The 19,042-nt window shown below is 46.9% G+C and overlaps 1 protein-coding gene, 2 long non-coding RNA genes and 1 pseudogene across 9 annotated transcripts in view; 1 reads left to right on the top strand and 3 right to left on the bottom strand.

Annotated features, from left to right (window-relative positions):
* GGTA1 (glycoprotein alpha-galactosyltransferase 1 (inactive)) overlaps positions 1–19,042 on the top strand; it is a 66,648-nt gene that overhangs the window by 13,873 nt on the left and 33,733 nt on the right. For 3 of the 7 annotated variants that reach the window (XM_036432874.2, XM_045579877.1, XM_045579878.1), the window contains one exon: positions 13,791–13,906. Coding sequence is in view for 2 of the 7 variants with exons in the window: in XM_045579881.1 (XP_045435837.1) it covers positions 13,902–13,906; positions 14,324–14,378 (60 nt within the window). In the remaining 5 variants the exon portion in view is untranslated. Of the gene's footprint in view, positions 1–10,391; positions 10,397–13,790; positions 13,907–14,323; positions 14,379–15,256; positions 15,344–19,042 lie in introns of those variants that run through there. The other 4 variants (XM_045579881.1, XM_045579883.1, XM_045579880.1 and 1 more) reach the window with 4 other exon arrangements.
* LOC118716671 lies at positions 11,636–13,633 on the bottom strand (annotated as a pseudogene).
* On the bottom strand, positions 15,435–17,603 carry LOC118716120. Its single transcript, XR_004987061.1, has 2 exons — positions 17,399–17,603; positions 15,435–15,539 (listed from the first exon to the last, which is right to left on the bottom strand). It is a non-coding gene; the product is annotated as an uncharacterized LOC118716120 (long non-coding RNA).
* The window catches only part of LOC118716118, a 63,384-nt gene continuing 61,947 nt past the window's right edge, over positions 17,606–19,042 (bottom strand). The window contains exon 6 of the long non-coding RNA XR_006741214.1: positions 17,606–17,618. This is a non-coding gene — a long non-coding RNA (uncharacterized LOC118716118). The remainder of the gene's footprint in view (positions 17,619–19,042) is intronic.

Genomic DNA, 19,042 nt, shown 5'->3' with positions numbered 1-19,042 from the left:
AAGGGGAGGCCACACTTGGGTGCAGCCACAGTGTCGTCCTCTTGGAGGCTACTTTTGGTCCATCTGCCCTTGAGCCAGCCCAGAGCAGAGGGCCCAGCGGCCAGGGAAGATGAACCATCGTGGCTTACACAGAGGGCACCCTGGCAGGCAAACACACTGGCTACCCTGCAAAGCAGTATTCTTTAAGTGTCAGTTCCACATTTCTGCCGAAACCGGTTTGGCTCAATGGATAGAGCATTGGCTTGGGGACTGAAAGGTCCCGGGTTCGATTCCGGTCAAGGGCATGTACCTTGGTTGTGGGCATATCCCCAGTAGGGGGTGTGCAAGAGGCAGCTGATCGATGATTCTCTCTCATCGATGTTTCTAACTCTCTATCTCTCTCCCTTCCTCTCTGTGAAAAATCAATAAAATATATTTTAAATAAATAAATAAATAAATAAATGTCAGTTCCACATTTCTCTGGGGTAGGGTGTGTTGGAGGAAGTGGGTTTGCATTGTTTCCAGTGGTGGGCCCCGTCTGGTTTCTGAATGCATTCCACACGAGAACGTTTTCTGGAAACAGGAGGACAGAAATTCACTGACAGTGTCACTCCCAGCTGCAGTGAGTTAATATCCTAAAAGAACATTGGCCATCCCCACTTTTTTGTAGTTTTCTTTCTCTCTGCAGTTTGAACTTTTTCAAGCCAGGCAGTTTCTTGGGAGGCTTGTTAGAGGGTTTATTTTGGTTCCGTTTTTATTTGAAATTCATTTAAATATATACGAGAACAACTAATCTTAGGAAGGAGGACCTGATATAATAATGTTATGGTCATAAGGAAACCCCTTTAATGTGTGAAATATTATTGTGTGAAATGTTTGCTGTGTGGACACCCAATACTCTGTAACTTCCAAATTGGTGAACACACCACTATCTTATGAACACCCTTAGGTGCTTACCATAACATTATTATAACAGGACCAGTCTGCCTATCATTTCTTTTTGACTGAGCGGTTTGGGGCATACTTTAGTTGGCATCCTTTTATTAATCGAGTACAGAAAGTATTGCTTACATTTACATGAATTACAGCAATGCATTTTTTGGAAAGTGTCAGATATATTTAATTAAATAGCTTTTTTGTTTGGTTTTAAAAGTAATATATTCTCATTGTAGAACATTTGGAAAGAGCAGAGAGGTGGAAAGGATAAAGTGATCACTCACAATCTCATTGCACAAAATTCATCACTATTATCACACGACTGTAGTTTATTGTGGTAAAATACCTATAGCGTAACAAAAGTTAAGTTTTAAACTCTTCTGTCTCTGAATTGGACTGCTCTAGGTAACTCATCTAAGTAGAATCAGACATTTTTGGTCCTTTTTTTGTGATGGCTTATTCCACTGTGCATACTGTCTTCAAAATTTTCCCATGTTAAAGGGTGTGTTGGAATTTCCTTCCTTTTAAAGGCTGGATGAGATTTCATTGCAAGTATGTATGTACCACATTTTGTTTATCCATTCATTCACCGATGGGCATTGGAGTTGTTTCCCACCTTTTTGACTATTGTGAATAATGCTGGTTGGGCATTGGTATACAAATACCTCTTTGAGTCTCTTTTGAATTCTCATATATATACCCAGAAGTAGGCTGCTAAATTGTATAATAATTCTATGTTTAATTTTTTGAGGAACCACCACCCTGTCCAATAATTTTGCAGTCAAATGCTCTACCATTGAGCTATACCCCCTTGTCCAATAATTTTGATGTGTGACATCCTTAGTTGAGATTATAGTCTATGTACAATTTTGTATCTGACTTTCTCACTTAATTTTTCCATTTTATTAACTATTCTTCAAAAACATTGTTTGTTACAGGTTGCATAGTGTCTCATTGCATTCCTATGCCATATTTCCCCCCTCTACTCGTTGGATTTTTGAATCACAGCAAAATATTTTAAATTATGATGATAAAATAACTTGCTTCTGGTAAACAGCCTGATGGTCTCTGTTCATACTTGTTTGAGAAATACTCAACAAAGTTAGGTTCCTGCCTTTAAGGAATTAAAAAATTTCTCCTTAGGGGTTCCTGGGGGTCATCCAAGCCATTGGTTTTAAAAGTTCTTTGTAGTCAGGGAAACTTGACAACAAACAAAATACCAGATAAAAGCACAGGGTACAGTATAATAGCAAGCAGATAAAAGGAGAGAAGACCTAAGAAGGGTGGATAGGGGCTCAGAAATTTGCTCTCTTGACCTTCAATTCTCCTCTCTGGGAGATCTAGGGAGATTCTGGGGTTCTCTGACTCACAGTCTGAAAAACACCAGTCTGATCCAGCACTTGAAATATTGGTAGACATCTTGAGAAAGAAGGACTTGCCTGGGGTCAAGCTCATTTATTTTATTTTATTTTAAAATTTTAAAAATATATATTTTTATTGATTTTTTACAGAGAGGAAGGGAGAGAGATAGAGAGCTAGAAACGTCGATGAGAGAGAAACATTGACCAGCTGCCTCTTGCACATCCCCCACCGGGATGTGCCCGCAACCAATGTACATGCCCTTGACTGGAATCGAACCCGGGACCTTTCAGTCCGCAGACCGACGCTCTACCACTGAGCCAAACCAGTTTCGGCCAAGTTCATTTTTGTACACTTATTTATTTTCATCTCAACTCAAAGCAGCCACTGTCCACATGTTGGAACCACTTTGGGGGCTTGTTAAAAATACAGGATTCTTCCTTCATCTCCAAAACGGGGCATGTGAATGTGACCAGGACTGGACCCCTCAGCTCCACAGTCCACACTGGCCTCTGCGGTGCTCACCATTTCAGCTCCCTGCATGTACAGGTGCTTGCCCTTCAACCCCCCCACAGAACTTTTATCATGCTTTGAGGCCCAGTTCAAAAATAGCCTCTTCCTCTTTGAAGCCGGCTGCACAGCCCCATGCAAAACCGCTGACTCCATCCTCTGTGGCCCCAGAGCACAACATGGGCCATCCGTCTCCACTCAGACTTACTTCTTTCTGCCGTGTGTAATAGCTAATTGCTTCCTGGCCAGGATCCCCGACTAGAATGTTAGCTCCTCCGCATTCCTCACAGTGTCAGGCACACAGTGGGTGCTTTGTGGTTGTTTGTTGACTAGAGTTGGATCTGGTACAGCCCCATATTTGGAGGATAAGATAGCCAAGGCTCATATTGTCAACAACTTACAGAGGTCAAACAGCCTATCAGGGCAGTGCCAAGACAGGTACCCGGTTGTCCTGAGGCTCAGCCCTTGGTCCTGGCCAACTGGCAAGAAGAGCAGCTATCTGGTCTGAACAGGCAGCACTGGCCCCGGCTGCCTTGTCTCTGAGTCTCGCAATAGCCCGGGTTGTCTGAAATCCAGAGGGCTCTGCCTGGTTTGTGATTGGTGTATCTGTTTGGATGTCTGGAATTTACTTTATAAACTTTAGATCATAGTCTGTGTATAATTTTGCATCTTTCATATACAGTAGGGGATACTATGTGAGCACCACCTGGACTAAACCAGTGTGCAGATGCTAAGAAAGCAAGTACAGTGGGGTGAGGTCAGCCAATCAGCTCTCAAGGATGCAGAGCCTGGGGTGGGGGCCAGCCAGCATCATAGCCAGAGGCGGCTGCTGCAAACCCTCCTGTTATGCCAATTTGCGATCAACAACTAATGCTTTTCTAATTAGTATACTGGGGGCTAACATTGTTTTTCAGCTGGGGAAAGAAATAACTTGTATATTATGATGAATATCAAACATGGGCTCACACTGCTGAAATAAAAATATTCATGCTATTTGTGTATTTATGATGTGTGGGTGGGTTAAAGTAACTAATATTCACTCCCATCCTTGCATGAAGATGGGATAGGGTCTCTTATGCAGTACCAGCCAGGAGCTCCAGGTTCTGTGGCAGAGATGGGAGACAGAATTCTGCCCCTGGAATCCTAGTACTTGCCTCCCAGGGGTGCCTAACCTTCATAGTGCTGTGGACTCCTTTCACATCTGATGAAGCCTGCAGACAGACCCCTTCTGACAGTGTTTCAAAATGGAAAAATAAAATGGGATTATAGAGGAAATGAGTCATATTGAACTAGATAGTTATAATATTAATGAATTATGTTCATTATAATTTCAGCTCAAACTGAGTTGCTTCCTCATCTGTAAAATGGGGATGATTCCAGAACTTACCTCACAGAGTTTAGTGAGACTTGAATAATGAGTGTAAAGTGCTTAGAATATGGCCTGGCATGTAGTAAGCATTCAATAAATGGTAGCTCTTGCTGCTGCTGCTGCTACTATTATTATTATTATTATTATTATTATTATTATTATAGATTTCTGCTCTTCAGGAGTTCACAATTAAAGATAGAATGAAAGATGTAGGACTACAGCCTGATGAAGGGCTAGAGAGAGTGAAATGGCTTCTGGCTAAGAGTACACTATGCTTTTGTGTCAGCCCAACTTGGGTCGCTTCTGGCTCTGACCTTAGCTAGCTGAGCACGGGCAAGAGATATCCCCTCTCTGAGCCTCGGTTTTCTCCCCTGTAAAATGGGGGTTCTGGTAGAATCTACTTGACATGGACCCTGTAAGCTACCCCTCCTTCCTTTCCATCAGCGAGTTAAATCATATGTCCCTCATTAGCCACATCTCCCTCCTTAACTTTCTGCACCTTCCCTCCCCAAGTCAGTCTCTAACTGCCAATGAATCCAGCGGATTGCCATCTCTGCCACTGTCCCTGGGATGCTGAATGGGATTGTGTAGTTGCTCTGTTACAACCTCATCAGAGTCGCAGGGCTGCTTGGCACCCTGTGTCCTGGTCCCTGGTCAGTGTCCTCGTGTCTTGTCTCTCAGTGCTCATGGCATCTGCTCCTAACCTGGGAGGCTCCTAGCCCCACCTGTTCTCATCCTGCATCATCCGGTTTCCTATTTCATAGGAAAATGAGGCCCAGAGAGAACAACATTCTGAACTTCCTTCTCACTCTTTTAAAATTTGACTGAATGTCCATCCATCTTTGGGACTTAAGGAGAAAACAGTTCTACAGGACAATGGGAAAGTGTTCTTGCCTCTACTTCACTTTCCTTTATTCTTGCAGGGTTCTCATGATGAAGAGGGTAAAGGTTTTATAGGGAAGTGGGTAGACTAATATCTAGAGAATATCCTACTCTGTGTAAGATGGATGGAGTAGGTTATGCTGCAGTAACAGACAACAACCCCTAAATCTTAGAGGACAAATCCACAAAAGTTCATTTCTGATTTTAATTAATATGAGCATCCTGGATCAGCTGGGTCTTCATTTAAGGAGCCAGGCTGATGGAGCAATCACCTTCTTGAATGTACTCCATGGCAGAGAGAAAGAGAGCCCTAGAAGGTCTTTCACTGGCAATCAAATGCTTGGGCTTACCCTATTAGTCAGACTAGTCACATGGGCCTACCCAACCACAAGGAAGCCAGAAAATGACACCCTTCTGTGAAGGTGGAGAGCCGGAAATGTGTGGTAGTACATTAGGAGTACCCCGGGTAGAGTATTTCCCCTGTGCCTAGCATACTAACATCGATTCTGCAAGCTGCTGCAGTCACCAACCTGGTTGCACAGACAAAACAGTCTCTAGGCTTTCCACTGACTGCCGAGAAACACGTGGAGAGAGGAAAAGGTCCAAAGCCACCTCTCAGCCCCAAGTGCTCGGCAGAGGAACAATAAGGCACCTACAACTGCCAGTGTCTCAGCAAAGAATGCAGCAGCCGTGAAAAGAGAGCAGGTGAGACTGCCAAGAGCTCTAGGTGCTAGACCCATGGGGAAGGCAGAGGCAGTGGGGTCCAATCAGGGTTTGCACACTACATTTTTCAGAACAGACCCATGTGATGTTTCCTAAGTGGGGCACATATTTTGGTGTTTTTACTCCATTTCTGAGCTATTTTATGTTTGTGTTTCAGTAAGGGATGTTCTTTCTGAATTGAATATCTGCAGTCCACACACAATGCTCACCCTTTTCCTGTGGCATTTCTGTGGCATTCCCCAACTCATTCAACAGCAGTGTGGGTGGGGAAGTGAAGTCTTGTGGCCACCCTGGCAGTTGCTTCTGGAGGGTTTTCAGGTGGGTCCAGATAAGGGAACTCTGGAAGAAGACCGTTGGCTGTAGGCCCCCAGCCCTGTCCCTGCACTCATCAGTTTCCTGTGCTGTGGTTAAGAGATGTCATGGAGAGATGTCATACCTGGACATCCGTCCCGGGCTCCTCCTGTCATTGCTGAGTGGCCTGGGTAGGTCATTTGCTTTCCTTGGTGCCTCAGTTTTCTCATCTATAACACAAAGTCGTTCAGAAGATTGAGGACATGCTTGAGAGGAGAGTGACCTCCAGCCACGTGGGCAAGGTGGCATGTGCGGCTGCCCTCTGAGTCCTCCAGAAGTCCATGGAGCTTAGAGTAGGGAGGCCTGAATGCCTGGGGGTCACAGGACATTGACCTCAGTTTGCATGCGTTTGGTGTCGGGAAAGTTGTGTTCTGGGCTCAGCTTCCCACTAGAGGCCATATTAGCCGATCCTTGTGGACCTAGCAGTCTGAATGGTGCCTGGCACATGATAGGTGCCTATATTAAAGAAATATCTATTGAATGAATGAATAAGCAAATTAACACATTACTCCCCTCAACTCTGAATCAATGACGAGCAGATTTTCTGTGGGGCAGGAGGAGATTGGAGAAATCTGTGGCTACAGACCCCAGCTAAGTCACCGTGGGCAAGTCACCCGGCTCCTGTGCATGTGGTAAGAGAAGCGCCCACCCAGCCTCACAGGTTATTGTAGGCTCCAGCTGGCAGGAGGATTTGAAAACACCTTGTACAAAGGAGACGGGAACATAGTGGACTCTTTGTGGACACAGAAAAGTGGTGCCAGAGCCTGTGAGGTGGAGAGTTCTGAAATAATCATTAATGGAAATTGAATAGCTACAATTTATGGGCTACTTACTCCAATACCAGGCCCCATGCCAAGCACTTTATGTGACCATCTCATTTACTGTGGTCTAAGAGAGGCATTGTTATTCTCAGTTTAGAGCCCAGAAGACTTAAGTGATTGTCCAAGGTCATGCATTTCGCCAACACCCAGGCCTATCTCTAACTTCTATGGGAGCCTGCCTCCTGCCCCATGAGGAGGTGGAGACAGTCCCGTCTCTTAGGCACCAGTGATAATAATACAAGTTGCTTCTTTCTAAGTACCTAGTAGGTGCTAGACACTTTACAGATGTTATTGGTCATCCTTTCAACAACCAAGAAGTAGGAATTATTCTCCCCGGTTCACAGATAAGTAAACAGAGGCTCAGAGAGAATGAAATGATTTATCCACAGTCACACAGTAAGAAAGTAGGGGCAATAGGATTTGACCCAGAAGACGGTACCATTGGACAGCCAGAGGGGCGCAGGGACTGGGAGCTGGCCTCCTTGAGAGCCTGAACCTGCCTCTGGGAGGGAGGACAGGAAACAGCTGAAAATTTTCACTTCCGCTATGTGAAATGCCCCTGGCTGGCGCCAGGCCTTTTAGCTGGGGAGAAGGCTTCTCTAGAACTTGACTCTCAGCAGTTCTGATGGTAGCTGGGTAAGCCTAGGGTTAGGCAGTCCTTCTGGTCTCCACCCAAAGCCACGCTCTCCTCTCCTGACTTCTCCACAAGAGCCTCATCACGTGCCAGCTCCTCTGCAGGGGGTCTCCATGTGGAGTCTGTGGCTGGGTGTGAAAGGTGATATGAACCCCAGAACTGGGATACAATGCAGAGTAAGACACACTAGTTCAACCTTTCCATCCACCAGAGGCGGTGGGTGGGAATCAACCAGGCGTAGCAGAGAGGCACCTGGAGCTGGGGGCAGAGCAGGGAATAGAATTTATGTGTGTGCCACACCTCTGATTGCCTGGCAGTCCTTGGGGTTCTTAGATCACTGCACCCTTGCCAGCACATATCTAGGCCTCCTTCTCTCCTCCATAGGCAAACAAGGCCACAAGTGGTCTGATAGAGTGCTGCGAGGGCAGGCACGCAAGCTCAGAACCTAGACTGGACCAAAGTGCAGCTTACCAACTCTGCCCTGCAGCCCTCACGCTGTGTCCTGGCAGCCTTTCTAGTCTTCGCCCTCTTGTTCTGGTCCTGCTTCTAGGCTGTGCCACTCACTCAGGTTTCAGGGAGGTGCCCGTTAAGGATGCCCCGCTTTGCCCTCAATCAGCCCACGTCAGACCTGCCCACTCTTGCCTTCTGCTGGCAACTTCCAAATCGGGCTCCACCCTGGTTGTCTCTCTAGGATGTCTCTGCTGAGCTGACTGGCCCCAGCAGGTTCTTCAAACTCAACACATGTAGGAAGGAACTCATCAGTTTTCCCCCACTTCCAATCCCTTCCACTCCATTTTCCAGTGACCAGCAATGCCATCCACTCTCCCACTTCAATCAGAAACCTGGTAACCAGCCCAGGCAGTTGGGCAAACTTCAGTGAGCTTTGGGATCCTTTGGAGACCTCGGCAGACAGATTCCTGGGCCTACTCTGCGCGGTCTGATTGGTTGGGGCTGGGTAGGCTTGATCTCTAATTCTCAGGCTCCCAGGTGATGCCTTCTGGAGCCACACTTTGAGTAGCACTGGACTAGACTCATGTCTGTTTCACTCTCTGGATCCCACTACTCACTATTATTGTTGATATTATTATTGCCGTCAATTTTAAAAGTAGTTCACATGTACTGAACGGTTAGGTGCCAAGCACTGTACTAGGCATGCATTTAGCCTACAGAGATGTATGAGAGCCAGGTGCTATAATAGGTACTTTCAAGTGGTACAAAAGTATCCGCCCATGGCATTGACATTTTGGTAGAGGAAGAAAGAAATTTAAAATATAAATAAGGAAAGTACAAAAGGCAAGTCATTCTAAATCCAGGAAGTTCTCACCAAAAAGGTGACATTGATGCCCAGTTTGAAAGCTAATTGATTCATGTAACTCCAGGTCTCAAGATGCCCCTTCCTTCATTTCTCTCAATGCTGCTGTTTCCCACCTCAGTCCCCGGGTTCAGGTCTCCACTCCTTCACCTGGACATCAGCCAGCAGTCCCCTGGCTAGTTTCCTTAGCTGGAGATTTTCCTTCTCCCACCCACACTCAGCCTGCAGCCACCTAATTCTTCTAAATAAAACAAATCATGTCATTACCCTGGCCTGATGTCACTGAAGGGGTCCCAGCACTATCAGGATGAGATGCAGATTCCTCAGCATAGTGGGGATTCAAGGTTCCTGGTGATGATTCTGCACATCCCCCAGCTTCTCTGCCACCTGCACACCCCACTCACTTTGTCTCCATACTTCAATAGCTCTGAATTAGAACTTGTCAACTGCCTACTTTGTCCCCCAGACTTATCACCAACCCTCCCATTCTGTATCTTTGTTTTGCACAAGGGAAAGCACCTTCTGCCCATCTTAGGGAACCCCTCCAACCTCCCCCCAAAGGGCTGATCTTCCTCTCTGTCCTTTCCCTCCTCTGAATCTCCAAAGCCTTTCTATCCTTGACTCTGTCTCATCAAGGCATTCCCACTGCCCACAGTTTTCTCTGGAGTCATCTGTCTTTTCCTCTGAGACCTCTCTGGCTGTCACCCTTACACTTACTGACATCACTCCCTCACCCGAGGTTCATTCCCTGACCCACTGCAACCTCCACCTGGCTTCAGATGTAAAAACAGAGGCACTGAAAAGTTAAGTTACCCAGGATTGCATGGCATAAGAGGCAGAGCTGGGGACGCAAATCCAGCCAGCCTGGCCTGAGGGTGTCTGCTTGTAAGCACCGAATCTGCCACCCCTCATGCACCTCGAGAGGTGGGGATGATAGTTATCCCCGACACAGAGGAGGAAACCAACCAAACTGCTCCATCACAGGCAAGCATCAGCCAACGTGTCCTTGGTGGCTGCCCTAAATATGTTTACAATTAAATAAATAGCAACGGCCTACACCGTTTGGTCTGTATGTTCTTTGCCAAGAACAGTAATCCCGGTATCCTCACGGGTAAGCTAGGTGGGGATCTTGACTTCATTTCCCCCAACAAGAGGTTGTCTGGGATGCAAGCCAGGGTGCCCCACACCCAGACCATAGCCTCCTTGGCCGCAACTCCCAGGCCCCTCAATTGTTTGACTTGGGGTCTGGCAGTTGGGCAGATACTGAATGCTGACTGTTTAGACTGGAGGGGGCCTTAGTGACTCATCAAATGATAAGGTTAGAATGATGAGATGAGTCAGCCCTGCCCCCTGCCAGGCACCTTGCTCAGCTCTTACCTGGACAGCCTCTGGCCTCTGGCTATATGGCCAAGGCTCATTTGCTGTGGTTCTCTGCCTCTCACTTAAGGAATAGCCAAAAGCATGTGCTCCTTTTTGGGGAATCTGAGCATGAGAGTATGTCAGGGAAGGAGGAAGATCAGGTTGGATACTCTAGTTCAATTTACTGCCTTCAAGTTTGCAGGCTCTGTCCAGCTGTGTTTAAACAGCATGGAGTCCACTGCCTCTAGAATGTCCTCTGGACACAGCTGAGGGAAAGAGCAATGCCAGACACACAGCTGGTGACAGTGAGCAAGACACCGAGGCTGCCAGAGCCTCCCTTGTTCCCTGACCACCGGTGGGTGATCCAAGGATCACTCAGAAAAGGAGAGGCTGACAAAAGGGGAGACCCATCTGACCCATTATCAAAGGGACCAGTTTATCTTAGCCCAGCTCCTCCTCCAAACTCTGTTATCTTCGCTATTGCATTGAACTTAAGTCCAGATTCATGGATGGATTAGTGCAACAGATCTTCCCTGAACCTTAGTAAGGTGCTTGGTATTGGTGCACACAGTGAGGAAAAGGCAGGGCTGTCCATTATCCTGTGGCCCTTGAGCTAGTGTCAGGGGAAGACAGAACGCCCGAGAGAAGGCAGCTTTCAGTAGGAAGGTCCCTGGCCATTTTTGTTTTTAACATAGACATGGAAAAGTCCCATGTGTGATGAGTAAGTGGGCATACTCAAGAAACAACATGATCAGTCCCCTCCCCCACCCTGACTTCTAATACCATAGATATGGTTTGCCTATTTTTGAACTTTAAAAAAACAGAACCATCCGGGGCTTCTTTCACTCAATGCTGTGTGTGTGTGACATCCATCCTGTTGTTTTTGTTTTAATATATATATATATATATATATATATATATATATATATATATATATATATATATATTTTTTTTTTTTTTTTTATTTTTTTTTTAATTTTTTTTTGATCTTCTACAGAGAGAAAGGGAGAGGGATAGAGAGTTATAAACATCGATGAGAGAGAAACATCGATTAGCCGCCTCCTGCATACCCCCCATCGGGGATGTACCTGCAACCAAGGTACGTGCCCTTGACAGGACCTTTCAGTCCCCAGGCCGATGCTCTGTCCACTGAGCCAAACCAGTTTCGGCTCATTCTGTTGATGTTAGTAGCTGTCGCTGGTTCATTCTCAGTGCTGTGTGTCGAATCCCAATGTGATCACAAAGGATCTGCTTTTTGGAGCTTTGTTTTGGTTTTGATAACTAACCATGTTTAAAAGCCATAGCCAGTAATACAAAAGCAAAACATTGAGAGTAATATTTATGAATGCAAGCATTGTTTATTTATTTTTTGCTTTCTCTACGTAATCGTCATTGCAATGCTAAAAGTAACTTTCAACTGTGGTTCTTTTGAGAAGCTGTAGGTGCACACAGATGTTCTCCTTCTCCAAGTATTCTTTAGAAGCAGTCGGACATGGCTTGATCGTAGGAGAATCCAGGGTCCAGTTTGCTAAGTAGACTTCTCTGTGGACTCCCACAAACTGGAATGCTTTCATCAAGCAGAGACCCACTGGGAGATCATTGGCATTCAAATGCTTGATGACTCCATTGGGGTCAGTTAGGAAGAGACCTCTTAGTGTAAGACCTTCTAACAGCACACCTTAGTCTCGGGAAGTCTTTTTAGTCAAATCTGACAGCAGTGTGATGTTCATGTGGCCGGAACAGCCATTCTCCTTCAGTGTGGTGATCCAGGCTAGATGGTTCTAGTGGGGAATCCGCTGACCCTGCAACAACTTCACAGTTCTCAGCATGAAACTCATTGGCTTTGTCATGAAGAGCAATAATCTCTGTAGGGCCCACCAAGTGAAATCCAAAGAAGAGAAAAAGGGCATCAAATATTAGTATTTCTCCCTTGTGTTGTCCAGGCTTAGTTCTTTGAACTATCCTTTGACAAGGCTGTACCCTTAAAACAGGGTGTGTGCTGGGTGGCCATAGGAGCCTGGGATGAGGAACTAGTGTTACAAAAAGCAAATTTTGCTTGATTGCAAGGAAACCACAATACATTTGTCAGGCACATTCTTCTAGAAGCAGCAGGCCTACAGGCTGCCACGGCAGAGATGCCCCCAGGAATGGTCCTCACAAGACTAGCCACTGAATTGAGCAACCTCCCTCACATAGGGGAAGAGGAGGGAGAGGAGGACCAAAGCTTCAGGAAGAATGAAATAGGGCCTGTGGGGGTGGGGCGGAAAGCTGGATCTGTTCCACGGAGGGCCTGGGGTTGCTTTCAGTTTTGCGTGCCCTATTAATGTTCCAGTCCATGTCTCTTGGTAAGCTTATGTGAGTTTTATTTGCAATGTAGGCCTAGAGTGGAATGACTGGGTCATGGGTATGCATTTGTTCAGTTTTGATAGATACCAGCAGGAAGGATTTAAGCAAGTCGTTAGAATTTCCAGACCCTAAAGGTCCTGGTCAACCAGCTCCCGCCCAGGGGAGGAGCTGTGAAATTTGCTTTGGAGAAGAGGTGGGAAGGTGCTGGATTAGGCAGCCCTTAGGGGTGGGGGTGGCCAGTCCTTGGCTCCTTCCTGTCGGGTTTTGGTCCCCTCTTCTTAGTCTGGGGTTTCCAGACTGTACTCCTGAGAGCTGTCCCGGCTACTTGGGAGGGGAGGCGTAAGGGGGCTTCACTTCCCTGCTTCGGCCACAGCACTCCGCTGACCTTCGTTTCACACGGCGGAATTCTGAGAATGACTTCATGTGTTTTTAAGAGGTTTCCTGCGGTGTTTGTAAATGCACTGCTTTATGGTCCGGTCCAGTTGGAAAATTCTATTTTGGGAGCAGGAGGTGGGTGTGGAAAGGGTTAAGCATTATTCAGCCAAAGAGCAAGTTGGCCTTTTAAAGTTCTTCTAGCTCGCTTTGCAAAGCGGAAGATCTCACTCATAACATTCTAAAAAAATGTGTTCAAACAAAACAGCCTCCAAAGTCTAAAGCAGCGGTCGCCAGCCTTGTGGACCTCACGGACCACCCGTGGTCCGCAGACCACTGGTTGGCGACCGCGGGCCTAAAGGATGCGGAGGCCAGACTTCCCTCTGAGGAATATGTAGGCAGCATTTCAGCGACAGTCTTGAGGACATTGTATTTCACCCACTCCTCTACATTTAAAAGCTTATTTTAGTTTAGTTTAGTTTGATTTTATATCTCCATTGGCTGTTCCTAATAGTAGTCACTCAGGGTTGTTTGGGTTCAGTACAGTTCCCAGTTTTGCCAAGGAGTGGTGACGTGGGCGGCCTGTGTGTCCCTCTCTGGGGTGGTGGCCTTCCCTCCTCCGGCAGCAGGCCTAGTTTGGACCTGTAGTTCCACTTGCCGAAGGAGGCCGGGCTGTTCATGGGCCCAGAGAGAAATATGCTCTGCCTTGGCATGTGGCTCTTAGTCAACAGTCTGATAAACAGCTATTTCCCAGGGCTAGCAGGGAACAAAGCCTCTGGCTGCTCTGGGATTTGTCTGCCCCACTCTTCCTGAAACAGCTGTTTATTCTTTTGACAGGAGTTGGACCACAGCACCTTCCCTTCCTCCCAGCCCTGCCTCCTGTAGAACGGCGGAGCTCAACAGGACTTTGTTATTTTGCCTTTTACTCTGAGGGGAGAGAAGCAGACGATGAGGTATGTGAAATGTTGGAATGATTTACTTCTGCCTTGTTGGAGTCACTGCGGGAACTGAGCAGGCAGCAGTGAGGGTCTACCTGGGGGAGGACCCTCGCTCTCCCCTAACTTCTTGCTGGTCCCCCTCTCAGTAGTTCTAGAAGAAGCCAAAGTCCTTCTGTCCCTGGCATGGGATCTAGAAGAGGGAGCTAGTGGATGTTGGCTCAGGGACATCTCTGTAAGTTTTCCTGGATTTGGCTTCCCCTGGAAGGACCTCTAGGGGCTATGGCTGCAGCCTGGGGTTTTCAATGCAGAATGCAGAGTGACAGTGCAGGGGGCACGTAGGGGGATGTGGAGCCCTCTCCGTGCAATAGACTCTTTGTTTACTTTACCTTATTTCTCTTGGAAAAACCCTTGCACAATGTTGGTGTCATGCAGCAAGGCAAAGCTCGCTGGATCTAAGCTTCAGATTTCAGAAGAGACTCAAGAAAAGGTACGACAAGATGTATCTCAGAGAGCAGGTTGTATTGTTTGTGATGGCTGGAGTGACACTTAGCCTTGTATTTAGTCTGAGACTTGTCTGTTAGTTTCCTCCGTCTGTGTTTACCTTGACCCTCATAAAGAAAAATGTAACTGGGAACAGCCTTCTATGCACTCTTTTTCCCAGGAATTATACCGTGTTTCTTCCAATGGGGAGCATTTCCCTATAATACCCACCAATTTATTTATTTATGTACACATTTAATTATTTATTTTAGAGAGAAAGGAGACAGTGAGAGAGAGATTGACTTGTTCCAATTATTTATGCATTCATTGTTTGATTCCTCTATGTGCCCTGATGAGGATCGAACACAAAACCTTGGTGTATTGGGACAACACTTTAGCCAGTTTAGCTTCCCGGCCAGGGCCTACACCCACCCATTTAGAGAAGTTTAGGGGTAAAGCAGCACTCTTCCTCTTCAGCTCCAGCAACAGCCCCCTGTCAGGAGCTGGGCCTGGGAGTCATAGGGTCTGCTTTTCAAATTGGCATCTCCTTCTGGGTGAGCCTGCCATCTCAGCCTCCGCCAAAGCTCAGTTTCCTCAGTGAAAAAGCCGCGACACTGACCATGAGGAGGGATGAACAGATGGAGTGAGTGAGTGAGTGAGTGAGGAAGACCTGTACCAGGCACATAGGAGATGCCTGGGAATGGCAGAGGAGCCAGTGCTCACCAGCAGGTCAAAGGGGAAGCCAGCCCCTCAGTGAGGCTAGCCCCTGATTGGCTAGCTTTGGGCCAATTACTATGTGATAATCATGAGAGGCAAAAAGAGAGAATGCCCCAAAGAGACTTGAATGATTAGTCCATTGTAAGCCCTCAGGTTTTCTGAGAACAGAGTGGTGAAAATGGCGGGCACTGGAGGCTAATGTCCTGGATCTGGACCTGAGTCCCGGCTCTACCACTTCATGCTGTGTGACATTGGGCAAGTTACTTAACCTCTCTGAGCCTCTATTTTCATATATTTAAAATGGGGATAATTCTAGAGTAACTTCACAGGGTTGCTGTGAGGCTTACCTTGAGAAACTGCTGACAAAGGGTTAGCCCAGAGCCTGGCCTAGTTTAGTCTGAGAGCATCCAAGTGTTGTTAGGGCTGAAGCTTATTCAGTTTTCAGGATTTTCTTTAGAAAAAGAATGAAAAATTACAAATACAGTATTAGTAATGGAAATGGATATAATTGACCCTTGAACAACAAAGTTTTGAATTGTGTAGGTCAACTAATACATGGATTTTCCCCCCCAATAAATACTGTAAACATATTTTCTTAACATTTTCTTTTCTCTACTTATTGTAAGAATACAGTATATAATACATATACAAATACATGTTAGCTGTTTATGTAATTGGTAAGGTTTCCATCAATAGTAGGCTATGAGTAGTTAAGTTTTGGGGGAGTCAAAAGTTATATGCAGATTTTCAGCTGCAGGGATTCAGCACCCTAATCCCTGCATTGTTCAAGGGTCAATTTTATTTAGAATATGAGCAGACATATCACAAAAATTACAAAAACTGACAGATACTCCCAATAGGACAAAATCCAGACAACAACATCATCATAAAATAATGTGAAAACAATGTAAAAATAACTAACATTACTTAGGTGCCTAATGCACCAGTCATATTTTGGCTGCACACTCTTGCATTGCCTTGTCCGACAGTGATTTTGTAGTATCATTTTTAATAGAGACAAAAGAAGGACAAGCCAGTTTTGCCTCTAGCAGTGGTTCATCAGCGGTTGCTTTTTATTACTGAGCGTTTAGAAAAGTTTCCTTCAGCTTCACAACTTGTTATTGGTGGTGCCTCATCTGGAAGCCTTTTGGCAGTTTCTTGCTCGGGTAGCTTCAGGCCAGAGCACCAGACAACTGAACTCTTGATCCTGGATGGGGTTGTCTGAAGGGTGTGGGCTTGAGGTCATGACCATCAAGGCCCCTGAGCAGGTAGCAGAGCAGCATTTGTTCAGCTTTTTCTCCTTTTGATTAAAGGAAAGGCTCCTGTGTGTTTCAAGGTCCACCTAGATTCAGTTGTTACAGGGACCCAGGCGGGTGTGCAGCCCCAGACCAAGCCCCAAGGCTGAAGTGACTCCCCCAGGCAGGGACATTCCTCACTTCTGGGAAGCATTAAGCCCCCCCTCCCCCCAATCCCCGCCCCCTGACCCACTCTGCAAAGGGCCTGATGTCAGGCTTTATTGGCTTCTGGGTAAGTAGGCCTCTTGGCTCAACTCCGGTTGGTCAATAATGTTATCATTTGATCGGTACTTCAAGGAATCTATGGGGCCATTGCAGCGAGATGTGCTCCAGGTGGCTAAGTGAACTACCCTCTTATAATGAAACTTCCAGCCGTGGCTGACTTCTCATCCAGGGCCTGGGTCAATTAGGAAAGTCTCTTATGGAAAGTTAGTTCCCAATGACTTGTTTCAGGGATGAGGAGACAAAGGCCAGAGAAACCCCTGACCCCAGTTTCCAATGAAGGTTAGCCTCAGCTTCCTTCCCCGCCCAACCTGAGTTCCAGGCAGTGGAGCAAATACAGGGAGCAGCTGAGCCCTGAGTCCTGGGCGGTGGTGAGCGGAGCTGTCACAAGTCACAGTGAGAATGGGGATGGGCTTGCCTTGAGCTTCTGTGTGATGCTGCCCTGGGGGCCCACCGCCTCTCAGATGAAGCCACCTCTCTGGCTCCAGAGCCACACATTAAAAAGTGTCATCACTGTGGCTGCCATTGGTGGAGCGATTACTGACCCCCGCGCACAATGTGCTTCCTACCCCGGTCTCCTAGGTCTCCTTTTGAACTTTTGAGACCCCCCAGAGGAGGGTGCTTGATGCTGCATTGTTTTGTGTGTGACTAGAGGCTCAGAGAGTTGGAAAACTTGCCCAAGGCCTATGGCCAGGACTGCTGATATGGAATTTAAACATTGAGTGGAGGGTGTGGAGGACCTTTTCCCAAGGTCTTTAATGCCCAATTCTCCTCGCATCCCCCACCCTTCAACCTGTTCACAACTTGTCACTCAGAATCTTTGACTCCATCTCCATCATCGGGGAGTGAGTGAGGCTGGAGAGAGTAGGGGATGGGGGTCCAGGGCTGGGGGAGGAGCCACGGGCAGAGAAAGATTCTTCAGCTGCGGGAAGGTTTGGCTTCCTCTGCTACTGCTGTCCCCCTGCAATTCAGGCTCCCGGAGATAATGGCTTTTCCAGGGCTTCACCTTTCCCCTGACATGAGATGAAGAAAACAAGGTCCACAGTCCACTCCAATTCCTTTCAGAGAGGATTTCTGTTTGGAATCACAGAACAAAGTTGTATGTGTGTATGTGTGTGTGTGTGTGTGTGTGTGTGTGTGTGTGTGTGTGTGTTTGTTCTGTATGGGACAGATGGGGGGGAGGGTAAGGAAGGATTAATTTATGAGCCACTCTAGGGAAATAGAAGCGGAAAAGGAAGATGAGGAGGGTAAAGCTGGGAAGGTGGAGAATAACAGGCTTTCCAAAGTGACCCTGCCCTTAGAAATGCCCCCAGGTTTTTAGCACAATCTGCATGTGTTCCAGGAGGTGGAGGTGGGGGTGAGGGTAGGTGGGGGTGGGGTTGGGGGTGGAGTGGGGTGTGTGTATGGTTTCATTTGTGAACCTGTGCAGGGGCTGAGTTCTGGGAGGGGCCCAGGAGCAGCCCAGTGGGAGGTAGGATGGATTCAGAGAGAAACCGGGAGCACCTGACAAGGGCCTGAGAGATGGTAGGAGGGCTCTGGTGAGTCTGGGTCTGGCTGAGTTCACCAAGTCCTCTCAGGGTTGGGGGCCAGCTGACCCAGTTACACGCTCCCACGTGAGGCAGGTGTCAATATTCAGCAATCCTATTTCTGCGCTCTACCCCTTAAATGAGGAATTTAGAAGCAACCTCATGTTTCCTAGTTGGTGGCTAAGGTATTCAACCACCCATCTTCAGAATTACCCAGTTTTGAAAATTCTGAGAGACAAACACATAAGAGAAAGACGTTTAGACCACGTGCTAGCTGCCAAATGCCTCATTTTTGTCCAGAGAGAAATAGGAAAATGTTTTAAAAGACGCATTGGCCACCCTGCCAACCCTTCCTTCTCTGAGATGTGCATTCCAGATCCCGGGAATCACATCTACACCCACTTCTAGTGCTTCACTAAAGGATGCGATATTGGCTCCTTTGGGTAGCTTCCAATCATGATGGATGGCCAATGCAAGCAATCTATGAAGTCCAGAAAGAAAGGGCTTCATGAATTATTTCTGATGCTAATTGGCAAAATGAAAAATCATAAAACACTTTGCATGGAGAGGCGATTAGGGGTTGTGTCGAAGGCCTCGGTGTTCTGTACCATGAGAGTTTGTGTGCTTCTCTGTCTCATGTTTCTCATTCTGGGAGAAAATTGCATTTGATCCTCAGCAGGTGGGTTGATAAAGGCCAGGCCACACATCCGGCAGTGTGATGGCCTCCTCAGCAGAGGCAGGGTGTTGTAGCAGGGCCCCACCTTAACCAAAGAAAACCGAAGTCTCCCACTCCTGAGGAGCTATTCGTGGGACTGCAGCATAGAACAGATGGATAAACTTTTAGAGTCCCTAATCTACATCTCCCCGCACTTTACTTATTTCAAAACCCTCATTCCTCTCCATCAAATATG

This window comes from Pipistrellus kuhlii, unplaced genomic scaffold (assembly GCF_014108245.1).
Source record: "Pipistrellus kuhlii isolate mPipKuh1 unplaced genomic scaffold, mPipKuh1.p scaffold_m20_p_12, whole genome shotgun sequence".
Lineage (NCBI taxonomy): Eukaryota > Metazoa > Chordata > Mammalia > Chiroptera > Vespertilionidae > Pipistrellus > Pipistrellus kuhlii.
The sequence above is the reverse complement of the archived record's forward strand: the minus strand, read 5'-3'. Positions and strand labels throughout refer to the sequence as shown.